Raw genomic sequence first — 16463 nt, 5'->3', positions numbered from 1 at the left:
TGTTTTCCTTCTTCTTTTTAATTATCATAATGAAAATTTATTTCGTAATTTTGAAAAAAAAAAAATTTAATATGGTTTTAGAATTTTTGTTATGTGGAATAATAAAAATTATTAAACTAAATACAAAAATTGTTGTATGTTCAACAGTTTTTGTTTGGAGCATAACAAATTTTGTTGTATGTCTATTAATTTTTGTTTGGAGCATGACAAATTTTGTTAAACAGCACGGTAATTATTACTCTGCCAGATGAACAAAAACTGTACTACCGGCAGAACAAATATTATAGAGTTTCACTTCGCCTCTACTTTGTTGTGCGGCACGACAATTTTTGTCCTGTTTTCTCAACAATATTTGTCGTTTTTTTTTCTCTGTGATAAAAGGTTGTTACGCCCTTTTTCCTTTTTTTTTTTTATAGCCTTAAAATTAGATGAAAAACCCAAAAATTAATAAATTTGCACTTACGCCCTTCTTCCTTTAAAATTGACGTTTTTGGCACTTACGCCCTTTATCCTTTAATGTGACGATATAGAAACTTTTCAATATTTCATGACATTGATGTAAATTAATTTTCTATACAGTTTTCAAGACTATTAAGTTTTATTTATAACTTGATAGTCATTGGTAACTGTGCTCAAATTTCAGGATTTGTTGACACTTTACTTGGCTTAATCTTCTGTAGTGTAGGAACATTTCAACTTATTATTCAACGAATGGAAAAAAAAAGAATGTCATTTATTCTTCAATCAGTTATTGATGATTGGGAAAAAGAAGTCAATGAAAAATCTCGTATTATTATGAAAAAAATTGCTTATTATGGAAGAAATGGACTTTTACTACAAATGGGTGGTACTTATGTAATTTATATACAAATCGTTTTGATTAAACCATTAATAATTATTTGGAATAATGATAATAACTATGAAAAAATAAAACAGAATTTGAGAGTAATGCCAATTGAACCGATTTGTTGGGTACAAAATATATCATTTAATTTTTATATTATTTCTTATGTTTATCAAACAATCCAACTAATTTTCATATCACTTGTAACGGTACCATGTTTTTTTTTTTTTTGTAACACTGCTCTTCATTTATATGGACAATATAAAATACTTTTTGATCAGCTTAAATACTTTGAAAGTATTAATAATATAAATACTAAATTAAAACAAAAAAAATTTATTTATAAATTTTTAAAACGTCACAATAATTTACTTAAAGTATCAAAATATTTTGAAGAAATTTACAATAAATTAATCCTCTTTGATGTTGGCACCATGATTTTACTCATATGTATTCCAGGTGTTGTTATACTTTTCAATTTTTTTTATCGATACATAAAGTGTATTAATTAAATTATAAAACTTAATTATTTTTTTTTTTTTTAATCAAAGGGATTGGACTTTTAATATCAGTCAAGTATAATCATCCAATAATTGAAACTGGTGGTTTTATCATCAGAATATTTCTCATACTTACAAGATTATTTATTTATTGTTTTGTTGGTGAAAAATTAAGTGGAATAATAAATACCATTGATATTGTAATTTACAATGAAATTAATTGGCACGAGCTAGATATTGAAGTCGTCACAATTTTGAAATTTATTATGATGAGAAGTTTGTGTCGATATGAATTAACTGCATATCATATTTTACCATTAAATTATGAGAGTTTTATTAAAATTGTTAAAACAATAAGTTCATATTTTTCAGTACTTAGATTGATGCTGACTGACGGTGAATAATTATTTTCAAATAATAAAATCATACTTAATTCAAAATAGTCAAATCATAGTTATTAATTATTATAATATATTTTTTTTTTCTCTAATTTTTAATGTGATATTTCATTTCATTCAATTGAACTTAATTGTTAAAAATTTTTAATTCTCACAAGAGTGTATTTAAATAAATAAATAAACACAAGTATATTGTATCATGATTATTTTTTGTTTTTATTTTTTATAATTTTCCTGATTTCTCAATAATATCTCAAAAAAAAAAAAAAAACAATTACGTATGACAAATAAATTCAATCATATACTGCTGATGATAACATTAACGATAACAATCTACTTGATTTTATCATTCTCTTTTCAAAGTAAAAAAAGCCTAATTTTAGTAAAAATTTATATTAATATTTTTATTTATCATGAAGCTATTTAGAATAATTATTTTTTTATTTACTATTGCACTAAGTGTCAATGGTAAGTGTTATAAAAAATTATAAATAATTAGTTTTCATTTTGAAATTATTTTTTAATAAATTTATTTCTTCATCGAAGGAAGGAAAATTCCGCGAATAGCTGAAGTTGTTGATGCTATAATGAGTTATATCCATATCAAGTTTCATTGAGTACAGAATTTGGTCATCGTTGTGGAGGTGTCATCATCCATATAAAAAGCCTAATTTCAGTAAAAATTTATATTAATTAATGTATATTAATTTCTATTTAATTTCTATTTAAATAATTTATATTCATTAATATTTTCATTTATCATAAAGCGATTTAGAATTATTATTTTTTTATTGACTAATACAATAAGTGTCAATAGTAAGTGTTATAAAGAATCATAAATAATTAGTTTTTCTTTTTCAATTATTGTTTAATAAATTTATTTATTAATCGAAGGTCGAAAAATTCCACGAATAGCTGGAGGTTGAGTCCAAAACTTGGTCATCGTTGTTGAGGTGTCATCATCAACAATCGTTGGATTTTAACGGCTGCTCATGGTATTGTTGGGTAATTGAAAAATTCTATTCAATCAATAATTGTTGTTGTCACACTGATAATTTATTTAATTAAATTGTATATATGTTGATAAAATTTCAGTGATCAACCATGATCAGTATTTGTAGTGACTGGAACAATTAGTCTCTCACAAGGTGGTACAAAATACGAAACAGATTTGTTGATTGCTCACAAAAATTACAACAGTGCTGCATTTTCAAATGACATTGGTTTAATTCGTGTTAAAATTGATATTGAATTTAGCAAAACAGTTGGCTCAATAAGTTTACCAACAAGTGATTTTGATAAAGAAAATTATCCATGCAAATTATCTGGCTGGGGATCAACAAGTATGGGAAGTTCATTACCTGATAAACTTCAGGAACTTGATTTACTTGTTATTGCACAAAATGAATGTAAGACTGTTGACAATATGATTACAACTGATCACATTTGCACTTATACTAAATCTGGTGAAGGTGCTTGCCACGTAAGTATTTTATTAATTTTTTTTTTTTTATATCAATATTTGACTTGATGATTTATTGATCAAGATTTGACCAGACTTAAATCTTTTCATATTTTCTTAATGAAAATAAAAATTTTATATATATATAGATAATTTGATTAAATTATTTTCAAACGAAAGGCCGACATGTACGAAAGAAGTTTCACTCCAATCTCACGTACTGGTATAACACACGCTGACACACACTTTTTTTTTTTCAACTATAGTATACATAAGTGTTTGAAGTTTCACTGAAAAAAAATTTAATGAAAAAATCTTAAACAGATAACTGTATTTGACAATATATTTTTACTACTCAAACATACTTTGTATATTACACGAAGGGAAGGTGTAAAGATATAGTGTAAAGAAGATGTATAAAGAAAGGGTATAGAAAGTATACTGACTGTCCGTTCGCGACAAAGTATTTTTTTGAAATGAATAAAACCTTGGGGGTGGGGGAAAAAAAGACCGCGCAATGTTCATATATATTATTCATTGAAAATACATCAAATATGCGCATATTTAAAAATGGTATATTTTTCCAGGTAGGGTCATCAAATATTAACAGCGCGCGAAGCGAGGAAATAAAATAAAACAAATGTTATTTCTCGCTCACCCCTTTGATAGATGAATTATTAATATAAGCCTTGCGTGACAAAGAAAATAAAAAAATTCTTGCAAAAATATTATTTTTTTTATTCCATTACACGATGGAACTTCATAAAGCAAGTACAAATCTTGAACATAAAAAGTGGAGTAGTGATACAAGCTATGCTCTAGGCTTGTATCGATTTTTTTATAAAATTTTGGGAATTTGGCCGTTAGAAGAGGACACTTTAAATTCCAAATTTCGAGTATTGATTATTTCAATAATTTTGGTATGTGTATTTATATAAGAAAATATCATAATATTCACCAAAAATTTTGTCATATTTCATGACATATATATTTGATTTATAATTTGATATACCAATTATATGTATAATTGATTTTTACTGTAGTTATCAGCAATATTGAGTTTCTTTTATAACTTAATAGTTATTGGTAACTGTGCTGAAATTTTAGAATTTGCTGATACTTTAGTTAGCATCAATTTTTGTAATGTAGGAACATTACAAATAATTATTCAACGTATGGAAAGAAAAAAATTATCATTTATTATTCAATCAATGATTGCCGATTGGGAAAAGTTAGCAAATAAAAAATCTCGTGTTATTATGAAAAAAATTGCTTACTATGGAAGAAATGCATTTTTAATACAAATCGGTAGTTCTTGTGTAATTTCAATAGAAATTATTTTGATTAAACCTTTAATAATTATTTGGAATAGTGATCAAAACTATGAAGAAATAAAACAAAATTTGAGAGTAATGCCAATGGAACCAGTTTGTTGGGTACAAAAAAATATATCATTCAATTTTTATATTATTTCTTATGTTTATCAAGCAATCCAACTAATTTTCATGTCAACTGCAGTAGCACCATGTTTTTTTTTTTTTTGTAACATTGGTATTCATTTATATGGACAATATAAAATACTTTTCGATCAGCTTAAGTACTTTAAAAATATTAATAATAGGAACACAAAATTAAAACAAAAAAAAATTATTTATAAATTTTTAAAACGTCACAATGATTTACTTGAAATATCAAAATTTTATGAAGAAATTTACAAATTAATAATTTTTGTTGATGTTGGCAGTGTGATTTTACTCACATGTATTCCAGGTTTTGTTATATTTTTTATTTTTTATTATCTCTACAAATAATCTACAAATTAAGCTATAAAGTATAATTATTTTGTTTTGTTTTTTTTTTTAATCAAAGGGATTGGACTTTTAATATCAGTCAAGAATAATAATCCAATAATTGATACTGGTGGTTTCATTATTAGAATATTTCTCATGCTTGCACGATTATTTATATATTGTTTTGTGGGTGAGAAATTAAGTGGAATAATAAACAAAATTGATACTATAATTTACAATGATATTAACTGGCACGAGCTGGATATTGAAGTCGTCAAAATGTTAAAATTTATTATGATGAGAAGTTTGTGTCGATATGAATTAACTGCATATCATATTTTACCATTAAATTATGAGAGTTTTATTAAAATCATTAAAACAATAAGTTCATACTTTTCAGTACTTAGATTGATGCTGACTGATGGTGAATAATTATTTTCAAATAATAAAATCATACTTAATTCAAAATAGTCAAATCATAGTTATTAATTATTATAATATATTTTTTTTTTCTCTAATTTTTAATGTGATATTTCATTTCATTCAATTGAACTTAATTGTTAAAAATTTTTAATTCTCACAAGAGTGTATTTAAATAAATAAATAAACACAAGTATATTGTATCATGATTATTTTTTGTTTTTATTTTTTATAATTTTCCTGATTTGAAATGTCTTTTTTTTTTTTTTTTTAATTTCAAGGTTTTTTTTTTTTGGTTCAAAAACTATTGCTTGTAGCAGAAAAAGTCCATTATGCGGGCGATAGAGTTTTTGAAGACGCATTTTTTGAGCCTAAAACGAAGTCTCTATTTTGATTTTTTTACGAGTTATTGTTAGCTCCGTTTTTTGTTTTTTTTCGAACCACCATATTTAGAGTTATTATCATCATAGAGACTTTGTATTAGGCTCAAAAGTAGCTCCTTCGAAAGATCTAGTGCTTTTCAAAAAATTTCTGCTCTATGTTGCATACTTTTTGAGAAAAAAAAAAAAATGTCTTTTTTTTTTTTTTTTTTTAATTTCAAGGTTTTTTTTTTTTTGGTTCGAAAACTATCGCTCATGGCGAAAAAAGTCCATAATGCGGGCTCTAGAGTTTTTGTAGACGCATTTTTTGAGCCTAAAACGAAGTCTCTATCTTGATTTTTTTTATAAGTTATTGCTGGCGCCATTTTTTGCACCATTGAAAAAATTTTTGTATAAACGTCTGTCTTTTTTTTATTTGAATGCTTATCCATTTTAAAGAAATAAAACATGATAGAGAAATATCTAAAGATTATATCAACCCTCGTAACTTATGCTCTCAGATTCATAGTTTAGATTGCATTAAATTTAGAACAAAGAACAAACATTTTCCAAAAATCGATTTTTCCATTTTTTTTTCTAAAACTTTTAGTCACAGGGAAAAATTTTATGATGGTTTTCGAAGAGTTTTTCGAGGCGCTTCTTTTGAGCTACGAACGAACTTTCTAAGTTCAGTGGTTCAAAAGTTATAGACTTTTTTTTTTTTTCGTTGATAAATCCAATACTGCGGCTGAGCCTATGGCTCCTAGCCTTTGTAAAAAGCCTAATTTCAGTAAAAATTGATATTATTAATTTTATTTATCATGAAGCTATTTAGATATATTTTTTTTATTAGCTATTACTAACTTAACAATTAGTGTCAATGGTAAGTGTTATAAAAAATCATAAATATGTAATTTTTCTTTTTAAATTATTTTTTGATAAATTTGGTTATTCAACGAAAGGTCGTAAAATTCCACGAATTAGTCCGTAAGCTGATGGCAAAAAAAACTAGACACAACCTAAATGGTCAAATATTTGTTCAATGGTAGTCCTCGAGACCCAGAACACGGTGCACCTACTCCCTACTGTTTGGATTGGTAACAATCCCCAGGTAAGACAGGTAAAAAATCGATAATTTGCACAGCTCGTAATTACTTAATTTTTTATTTAATACTTTTAATTTTATTAATTTAATTTAATTTTAAAATCCCTACTAAATTAATTGACAACCGACCGAGATATCAATTATTGAAAATCGAAAAAAATACGAATTATTATTATTATTTTCAACGCGCCTCATATAATAATAATAATTCGTATACTTTTCAATTTTCAAAAATTAATATCTCGGTCGGGTGCTAATTAATTTAGTAGGGATTTCAAAATTAAATTAAATTAATAAAATTGAAAGTATTAAATAAAAAATTGATGGCTACACAGCTATTAAACTCACCACGGGATTTATCCACTGGGAAAACGTTCTCGGGACTACTGACAAATATTTGACCATTTGCCATCCTTACAAATAAATAGCTGGAAGTGTTGATGCTAATGAGTCATATCCATATCAAGTTTCATTGAGTACAAAACTTGGTCATCGTTGTGAAGGTGTCATCATCAACAATCATTGGATTCTAACAGTTGTTCAATGCATTCACAGGTAAAGCAAATAAAGAATAATAAAAAAAATGAAAAATATATTTCAATTTTACTATATTATTTAACAGATCATCATTGTCATCATTTTTTATTATTGTTGGAATAAATGTTCTATCTCAAAGTGGCATAAAATACTATCCTAATACGGTGGTATTTTGAAGTTTTATTTAAAAAAAAAAAAAAAACTATCCATAGCTTTTTCCTCTTTATTTCTACGGCAAATTAAAGAGAGTGAAAAAATATTTAATTGATAATTTTATATAATAATAAATTAATATTTAATAAATAAGTAATCTTCCATTTTTTTTCACTATTACTTCTTGAATAAACTAAAATTATTAAATAAATAATATCAAATTTCCAACAAAAATAATATAAAAACACTGAAAATTTTGAATTCTCACAAAAGTATACGTCCCAAAAGGGTTAATAATAAAAATTTTGATTATTTATCTAGGTAGAATAAAAACACATAATTTTGGGCCATATAACATGTCGATCGGTTGATTATTAAAAAAGTTGTGCTGACTTAAATTTAAGCTGGCACAACATTGCATAAAAAAAAATATATAAGAGCACAAAAATCGCGAGTTGCACTCAAAAATAACATGAAAAATGCATAAAATTCCAGTGCTATATTCATAATCGTTTGTGCCCACATTGGTTTGCGAACTTTTGGGACGTCAAAAGTATATTTAAATAAACAAATAAACAATAAATAAAAAATGTATCATGATTATTTTGTAATTTTATTTTTTATAATATTCCTGAGTTTTCAATAATATATCAAATATAAAAAAAAAAAAAAAAATTACGTATGACAAATAAATTCAATCATATATTGCCGATACATCATTAACGATAACAATCTACCTGATTCTATCATTCTCTTTCCAAAGTATATAAAGCCGAATTTCAGTAAAAATTTATATTAATATTTTGTTTCTCATAAAGTTATTCAGAAGTATTATTTATACGTCCTGGTAACACACACACACACACACACACGCACTTTTTTTATTTTTTTAACTACAGTAAGTGTTTGAAGTTTCACCGAAAAAAAATTTAATGAAAAAATATTAAACCGATAACTGTATTTGACAATATATTTTTACTTCTCAAACATACTTTGTATATTACACGAAGGGAAGGTATAAAGATATAGTGTAAAGAAGAAGATGTATAAAGAAAGGATATTTTTTCATAACAAATTATTGAATAATTTTATTTAAAATTAAATAATTAGTTCAAATTTTATATAATAATAAAAATTATTAATTACTCACTGAATGATTGATGTTTTTTTTCCAACTATACAGTATAGAGGTGTTTGAAGTTTCACCACAAAAAAAAAAAGGTATAAAATTAAAAATTTTGAACAGATAACTGTATTTGACAATATATTTTTACTTTTTGAATATACTTTGTATATTACACGAAGTGAGAAGGTGTAAAGATATAGTGTAAAAAAGATGTATAAAGAAAGGGTATAGAAAGTATACTGACTGTCCGTTCGTGAGAAAGTATTTTCTTGAAATGGTATAACACACACTGGTATAACACACGCTAACACACTTTTTTTTTTTCAACTATAGTATACATAAGTGTTTGAAGTTTCACCGAAAAAAAATTTAATGAAAAAATCTAAACAGATAAACTGTATTTGACAATATATTTTTACTACTCAAACATACTTTGTATATCACACGAAGGGAAGGTGTAAAGATAGTGTATTAAAGAAGATGTATAAAGAAAGGGTATAGAAAGTATACTGACTGTCCGTTCGCGACAAAGTATTTTCTTGAAATGAATAAAACCTTGGGGGTGGGGGAAAAAAAAGACCGCGCAATGTTCATATATATTATTCATTGAAAATACATCAAATATGCGCATATTTAAAGATGGTGAGTTTTTCTTGCTATAGGGTCATCAAATATTAACAGCGCGCGAAGCGAGGAAATGAAAATAAAACAAATGTTATTTCTCGCTCACCCCTTTGATAGTTGAATTATTAATATAAGCCTTGCGTGACAAATAAAATAAAAAAATTCTTGCAAAAATATTATTTTTTTTATTCCATTACACGATGGAACTTCATAAAGCAAGTACAAATCTTGAACATAAAAAGTGGAGTAGTGATACAAGCTATGCTCTAGGCTTGTATCGATTTTATTATAAAATATTGGGAATTTGGCCATTAGAATGTGACGATTTATTTTCAAAATTTCGATCATCAATTATTGTAATAATTTTGGTATGTATACATATGTATAAGAAAATATGATAATATTTATTCAAAAATTTGTTATGCAATATATATAGTAACTTTTCAATATTTCATGACATTGATGTTAATTAATTTCTACAGTTTTCGAAAATATTGAGTTTCATTTATGACTTGATTGTTATTGGCAACTGTAGTCCAATTTCAGAATTTTCTGATACTTTTCTTACCACAAATTGCTGTTTCATAGGGATATTTCAACTTATTATTCAACATATGAAAAAAAAAAAAATATCATTTATCCTTCAATCAATTATTGATGATTGGGAAAAAACTGTAAAGGAAAAATCTCGTAATATCATGAAAAAAATTACTTTCTATGGAAGAAATGCATTTTTAATACAAACCAGTAGTTGTTATATAGCTTTAATACAAATTATTTTGATAAAGCCATTGATAATTATTTGGAATAGTGATCAAAACTATAAAGATTTGAAACAAAATTTTAGAGTAATGCCAAATAAACCAGTTTGTTGGGTACAAAAAAATATATCATTCAATTTTTATATTATTTCCTATTTTTATGAAACAATAGAAATAATTTCCGTTGCAATTGTAACGGTTCCATGTTTTTTTTTTTTTTGTAACATTGCCATTCATTTATATGGACAATATATAATACTTTTTGATCATCTTAAAGATTTTAAAAGTATTGATAATATAAACACTAAATCAAAACAAAAAAAATTTATTAATAAATTTTTAAAACGTCACAATGATTTACTTGAAATATCAAAATATTTTGAAGAATCTTACAATGTAATAATTCTTGTTGATGTTGGCACTATGATTTTACTTACATGTATTACAGGTTTTGTTATATTTTTTATTTTTTTATACATGAAGTATATTAACTAAGTTATACATACTAATTTTTTTATTTTTTATAATCACAAAGGAATTGGACTGTTAATATCAGTCAAGTATAATCATCCAATAATTGATATTGGTGGTTTTATTATTAGAATATTTCTCATGCTTACACGATTATTTATATATTGTTTTGTTGGTGAAAAATTAAGTGGAATAATAAACAAAATCGATACTATAATTTACAATGAAATCAATTGGCATGAGTTAGATACTAAAACCGTAAGAATGTTGCTATTTGTTATAATGAGAAGTTTGTATCGATATGAATTAACTGCATATCATATTTTACCATTAAATTATGAGAGTTTTATTAAAATTATTAAAACAATCGGTTCATACTTTTCAGTACTCAGATTGATGCTTGCTGATGGTAAATAGTTATTATTATTAAATGTTTAAAATACAATTAAAAATTATCAAATTATATAATATTTGTTTTTCAATTTTCAATATGATATTCCATTCTATTCAATCGAACTTAATCATTATGTGAAACAATAATATGTTTAATAAAAAACCATAAAAAATTTGAAATAAAATAATTTTTTTTTTTCTCACTAGAACGTATATTTAAATAAATAATAATAATAATAATAATAATAAATAAAATGATTATGTTGTGATTTTATTTTCTATAATATTTCTGATTTTTCAATTATATATATCAAAAAAAAAAAAAAAACAATTACAAATAAATTCAATTATACTGCTGATGATAACTCTATGGATAACAATCTACTTGATTTTATCATTCTCTTTCCAAAGTATAAAAAGCCTAATTTCAGTAAAAATTTATATTAATATTTTTATTTATCATGAAGCTATTTGAAATTATTTTTTTTTTCTTGTTGACTATTGCAATGGTAAGTGTCAATGGTAAGTGTTATAAAAAATCATAAATATCTAATTTTTAATTTTAAATTATTTTTTGATAAATTTGATTATTCATCAAAGGTCGAAAAATTATACGAATAGCTGGAGGTTCAGATGCTAATGAGTCATATCCATATCAAGTTTCATTAAGTACAAAACTTGGTCATCGTTGTGGAGGTGTCATCATCAACAATCGTTGGATTTTAACAGCTGCTCAATGCATTCACGGGTAAAGCAAATAAAGAATTTAAAAAAAATAAAAAATATATTTTAATTTCACTATTATTCAACAGATCATCATTGTCATCATTTTTTATAATTGTTGGAACAAATGTTCTCTCTGAAGGTGGCACAAAATACTATCCAGAAACGATATTTGTTCATGAAGAATTTAATCAATTAAATTACAACAATGACATTGGTCTTGTTAAAACATCAAGTATTATAAAATTTTCACAAACTATCAACTCAATAAATTTACCAACTGATAATTATTTAAATATGGAAAATAAATTATGTCAATTTACCGGTTGGGGTGCACTTGATTACAATGATCCACCTGAATCACCAGCAGATAAGCTTCAAAAAATTGATCTTGTAATCATTTCAAAAGAAGAATGTCTATCACAATGGCATTTTGCAACAGGTTCTTCAAATGACATCACCACTAATCATCTATGTACTTATACAAAAGTTGGAGAAGGTGTTTGTCACGTAAGTTTTATCAGTTAAAAAAAAAAAAAATACAATCTCTTTATCTTTAATTAAATGTAAAACTTGATTTTATTTTTTTTCCAGGGTGATGCAGGAAGTCCGTTGGTGTTTAATAATACCCTTATTGGAATATCATCATATTCTTTTTACTGTGCAGTTGAAAAACCCGATATTTTTATTCAAATTTTGAGCTACAAAAATTGGATAACAACAGTCATCAATAATAATAGTTAAACTGTATAAATATATTTTTAAAATTGATTAAAAAATAAAATCTGATAAATATATTATCGTAAATTTGATGTTTGATAAACTATAAGTAAAAAATAAATAAAGATAACATTGTTTCTAAAATATAGATAATTTTTTTTGTATAAAAGACAAGATTTAATTTTAAAAATGTTCATAGCTTTAAATATGAAGATTATTATTGGAATAATTATACTTGTTGGCATTGCATTATTAACAAATGGTAAATTTCATTATCAAAAAATTCATTTATCATTTAAATAAATAAATTAATAAATGTAAATTCAATTATTTAATTTTTATTTAAATTAAAAGCCCGAGAAATTCCAAGGATTGTTGGTGGAAATGTAGCTCCGCTTGGATCACGACCTTTTCAAGTATCTTTGCGATCAGATTTAAACCGACATTTTTGTGGTGGTTCAATAATCAACGAAAAATGGATTTTAACAGCAGCTCATTGTATCAAAAGGTATATAAATAATAAATGAATCATCAACATTTATAATACTATTAAAATTATTAATGAAAAAAAAAAATTTCTATTATTTTCTGTATAGTAAAACAGAGTCATCAGTAATAGTCGTGGTAGGAACAAATAGTTTATCAACAGGTGGTGAAAAATACAAAGCTGATTTGTTGATTGTTCATGAAAAATATGAAAGTTTAATATTTGCATATGACATTGGTTTAATTCGAACAGCAGAAAGAATTAAATTTTCCGAAAAAATTAGCTCAATTGATTTACCAACAAGTGATTTTAATAAAATTGATTATCCAGGTAAATTATCTGGTTGGGGAACAACAGAATATGGTGGTCAATCTCCAGATAAACTTCAAGAACTTGATTTAATGATTATTTCACAAAGTAAATGTCAGTCTTATTTTGGTAATGTTGGTAATCATCACATTTGTGGAATGACAAGAGCTGGTCAAGGTGCTTGTCATGTAAGTATATTTAATTAATTTTTTTTACTAATGAAATTATCAACTAAAGACAATGTTATTGATTAAAATCATGTTGGGATTATTAAACACAGGGTGACTCAGGTAGTCCACTGACTTCTGATGGAGTTGTTGTTGGTCTAGCTTCATTTGTTCGTCCATGTGCTGTTGGATTCCCTGATGTAATTATAAATTAATTTTTAATCTAATTTTATTCTCAATATATTGTTTAGAAAAATAATTATTTTTCTTTAAAGGTTTACACGAGGGTTTGGACTTTTATGGATTGGATCCAGAGCAACATCAAAGAGAATTAAATTCTTCAAGTTGAAATATAGAGACAACAAGATTTATAAAAAAATTTAATCTCAATAAATTCATACTCAATGAAATTGTTTTTTTTTTTTAATTATTATCTCCTGTTTTATCATTCTTAGTAGAGCTAATAATTAAATACAACAATTTACACATAAAACACAATGAATTAATTAATAAAAAAAATCATGTGCCATTAATTGATGACAATTTAAATTTGCAAAAATCAAATGATGATAAAAAAATTAATGAAGAAAGTAATGGATACATTATAAAAATAAATAGCTTAGAAAATCAATTAGAATTATTAGAAAAAAAATATTTAAATTCTGAAAGTTCAAGATGTCTAATTGAAGCATCATTAAATGATTGTCGAAAAAAAATATTAAATTTAGAAAATAATATAAAATTAAATGAGCTAAAAAATATTGAATTTATTGAAAAACTTAAATTATATGAAAATAATTGTGAAATATTAAATAATGAAAATAAAAAATTAAATTTAATATTATTATCATCTAAAAAAGAACAGTGCCAAATTGAAGAAGGTATTATTAATTTACGTGTACAATTAACAAACATGATTGCCCAGTATAAATCACTTAAATTACGTAATAATAATGTAGAAAAAAAATTATTAAATTATTGGGATTTAATTGCTGATAATAAACAATTAAAAAAACAAATAATATTAATGAAAAATTCATATCAACAACGAGTTAATGAAGAAATAAATAAATCAAAAATTGCTGAAAATTTATTGAATAAAAAACGTGATGATAAAGTGATGATTTATCAACGTAAAAAAACATGATTGCCGGTTTTTTGTGGTTGAAATAGAGACACCAAGATTTATAAAAAAATTTAATCTCAATAAATTCATACTCAATGAAATTGAAATTAGTGAAATGTTTTTTTTTTTTTTTGTGATTATTATATTCTGTTTTATCATTCTTATCAGATCCAGTGTATTTTTTGTTATTATGTACTGATTTGAGAAATCGATTGAGAGAAACGATCATTGAACTCTAGACAAATGACTAATCAGTTTGATAAAACTACAAATAATTGATTAAAATAATTTATTTATTTTAATAAATTGAAATACAAGTAAAAGAGAAAGCTGTAGCTAAAAAAAATGTTCATTTTGATTTTCTTTTTTTCTTTGACAATCCCACTTTCTCAATCATCATTTAAATATCTGTCAACTAATCAACATAAAAATCCTATTTCTTTTTTAAGTGTATTACAAAATTATCATATTGATCCTGTTATTGGAACCATATGATACCTCACGTTTGAATGTCAAGGCCCTGTTTCTATTCGTTAACTGTAACTGAGTATTAACGGTCGTATTGGATCCCCAAGGTAATAAATAGTATATCCAAGAAGAAGATAAAGAAAAAGTTAACTGTATCTATGAACGAAAAAAACAAGCTCACATCAAATCAGTTGAATATTTTTATATTTGATAGAATGAAGAACTCCATAAGATTTTTTCTACTACTGACTGTTACTATTACAACAAATGGTTATACATTTTAACTAATTATTTATATAAAAAATAACATTTTTAAATTTATTATTTTGCGTTCAACAGCTTTACCAACTACAAAAATTGTTGGTGGTCATGATGCAACAGTTGGAAAATATCCTTATCAAGTATCTTTACAAACTTCATTTGGCTATCATCGATGTGGTGGTTCAATAATCAACAAAAAATGGATCCTAACAGCTGCTCATTGTTTTCAAAGGTAAGCAGGATAAAAAAAAAACATTCACCACTTAAAATTATATCATAAAAATAATGTTGAATGTATATATTTTTTATATAGAACAAAGCCAAGTGATGTTTTAATAATGGTTGGATCAAATTCATTGATAAATCCGGGTAAAATATATAAAGTAGAAAAAATAATAATAAATGATTTTAATCCAGTTAAGAGAACAGGTGATGTTGCACTTATCAAGTCACTTGATGATATTAAATTTGATGAATTTGTTCAGCCAATTAATATTACAAGCAAGAACTATGATGAAGCTGGATATTCAGTTGTCTTGACTGGTTGGGGACACAATGTAAGAATTGAAAAAAAAGAGCAAAATTAATTGGTTAATTTTGTCAATTATTTTATCAAGTGATTGATATTATTGTGTTGATTGACAGGCTAATAGAACAAGATCAGATCAACTTCAAGAAATTGAGCTACAGATTGATAATCAATATCATTGTCATCGAGTGTGGCGAATAACTGATGGTGAAATTTGTACATTGTCTAAAATCAAGGAAGGTGCATGCAGGGTAAATAGATAAAAAGAAAAAGTATTTTTGTTTTTTAATTTACATTATGAGTGTAATTGTTTACAGGGTGATTCTGGTGGTCCACTTGTTGCTGATGGTGTTCAAATTGGTATTGTGTCTTATGGTGAACCATGTGCAAAGGGTATACCAGGTAAATTAATAATACTATTTTGTAAAATAGTAGCAAGTAATCATTAATTTATCATTTTATTTTAGATGTTTTCACGCGGGTTTATTACTATCGTGACTGGATTGAGCAACACAGTAAATTGTAAGAATATTATTCATATATTTATTATTAGTCATTGAAAAAAATACGACTAATTGTAAATAAAAAATAAATGTGTACGTGAATTATTGAGTTAATTATAAATGAAATGAATTTTTAATAAAATATAAATTAATAATAAAATAAATGTAAATTATTGTTTCATAAAAAATAAATGATGAAAAAAATAATAATAATATTGTTGTTATTT

The 16463-nt window shown here is 24.8% G+C and overlaps 5 protein-coding genes across 5 annotated transcripts; all 5 read left to right on the top strand.

Annotated features, from left to right (window-relative positions):
- Positions 1 to 726: 726 nt before the first annotated feature.
- LOC122849448 (chymotrypsin-1-like) lies at positions 727 to 5088 on the top strand. Its single transcript, XM_044148148.1, has 3 exons — positions 727 to 847; positions 2855 to 3225; positions 5074 to 5088. The coding sequence occupies exons 1-3, from the start codon at positions 727 to 729 to the stop codon at positions 5086 to 5088; spliced, it is 507 nt and encodes a 168-aa protein (XP_044004083.1).
- A 6361-nt stretch (positions 5089 to 11449) lies between these two features.
- On the top strand, positions 11450 to 12410 carry LOC122849447 (chymotrypsin-1-like). Its single transcript, XM_044148147.1, has 5 exons — positions 11450 to 11465; positions 11544 to 11691; positions 11756 to 11901; positions 12076 to 12176; positions 12261 to 12410. Exons 1-5 carry the CDS (start codon positions 11450 to 11452, stop codon positions 12408 to 12410), a joined length of 561 nt encoding a protein of 186 aa, XP_044004082.1.
- Positions 12411 to 12593: 183 nt separating this feature from the next.
- Positions 12594 to 13713, top strand: LOC122849446 (chymotrypsin-2-like). The gene is made up of 5 exons (XM_044148146.1): positions 12594 to 12648; positions 12741 to 12894; positions 12983 to 13370; positions 13463 to 13549; positions 13625 to 13713. The coding sequence occupies exons 1-5, from the start codon at positions 12594 to 12596 to the stop codon at positions 13682 to 13684; spliced, it is 744 nt and encodes a 247-aa protein (XP_044004081.1). The 3' UTR covers positions 13685 to 13713.
- Positions 13714 to 13971: 258 nt separating this feature from the next.
- Positions 13972 to 14679, top strand: LOC122849445 (the record flags this gene model as incomplete). The annotated part of the gene is made up of 2 exons (XM_044148145.1): positions 13972 to 14400; positions 14644 to 14679. Coding segments are annotated over 2 exons (465 nt in total), but the record flags the coding sequence as incomplete, so codon positions are not given.
- A 479-nt stretch (positions 14680 to 15158) lies between these two features.
- Positions 15159 to 16259, top strand: LOC122849444 (chymotrypsin-2-like). The gene is made up of 6 exons (XM_044148144.1): positions 15159 to 15213; positions 15283 to 15436; positions 15518 to 15761; positions 15850 to 15984; positions 16051 to 16135; positions 16201 to 16259. Exons 1-6 carry the CDS (start codon positions 15159 to 15161, stop codon positions 16257 to 16259), a joined length of 732 nt encoding a protein of 243 aa, XP_044004079.1.
- Positions 16260 to 16463: the final 204 nt, after the last annotated feature.

The sequence above is a fragment of the Aphidius gifuensis genome, linkage group LG2, assembly GCF_014905175.1.
Source record: "Aphidius gifuensis isolate YNYX2018 linkage group LG2, ASM1490517v1, whole genome shotgun sequence".
NCBI lineage: Eukaryota > Metazoa > Arthropoda > Insecta > Hymenoptera > Braconidae > Aphidius > Aphidius gifuensis.
Note: the sequence above shows the minus strand (reverse complement) of the source record. Positions and strands in the feature narration are given on the sequence as shown.

What these genes read in the sequence shown, in the direction of transcription:
- LOC122849448 (XM_044148148.1), top strand. Translation starts at nt 727, where the DNA reads ATGTCATTTATTCTTCAATCAGTTATTGATGATTGGGAAAAAGAAGTC. An exon ending in ACTTTTACTACAAATGGGTG is followed by an intron (nt 848 to 2,854) that starts GTACTTATGTAA and finishes AACCATGATCAG; the next exon opens with TATTTGTAGTGACTGGAACA.
- LOC122849447 (XM_044148147.1), top strand. An exon ending in TGGTCTTGTTAAAACATCAA is followed by an intron (nt 11,902 to 12,075) that starts GTATTATAAAAT and finishes TCATTTCAAAAG; the next exon opens with AAGAATGTCTATCACAATGG. An exon ending in TTGGAGAAGGTGTTTGTCAC is followed by an intron (nt 12,177 to 12,260) that starts GTAAGTTTTATC and finishes TTTTTTTTCCAG; the next exon opens with GGTGATGCAGGAAGTCCGTT.
- LOC122849446 (XM_044148146.1), top strand. Translation starts at nt 12,594, where the DNA reads ATGAAGATTATTATTGGAATAATTATACTTGTTGGCATTGCATTATTA. An exon ending in GCAGCTCATTGTATCAAAAG is followed by an intron (nt 12,895 to 12,982) that starts GTATATAAATAA and finishes TTTTCTGTATAG; the next exon opens with TAAAACAGAGTCATCAGTAA. An exon ending in CTGGTCAAGGTGCTTGTCAT is followed by an intron (nt 13,371 to 13,462) that starts GTAAGTATATTT and finishes TATTAAACACAG; the next exon opens with GGTGACTCAGGTAGTCCACT.
- LOC122849444 (XM_044148144.1), top strand. Translation starts at nt 15,159, where the DNA reads ATGAAGAACTCCATAAGATTTTTTCTACTACTGACTGTTACTATTACA. An exon ending in TGTTACTATTACAACAAATG is followed by an intron (nt 15,214 to 15,282) that starts GTTATACATTTT and finishes TGCGTTCAACAG; the next exon opens with CTTTACCAACTACAAAAATT. An exon ending in TCAAGGAAGGTGCATGCAGG is followed by an intron (nt 15,985 to 16,050) that starts GTAAATAGATAA and finishes AATTGTTTACAG; the next exon opens with GGTGATTCTGGTGGTCCACT.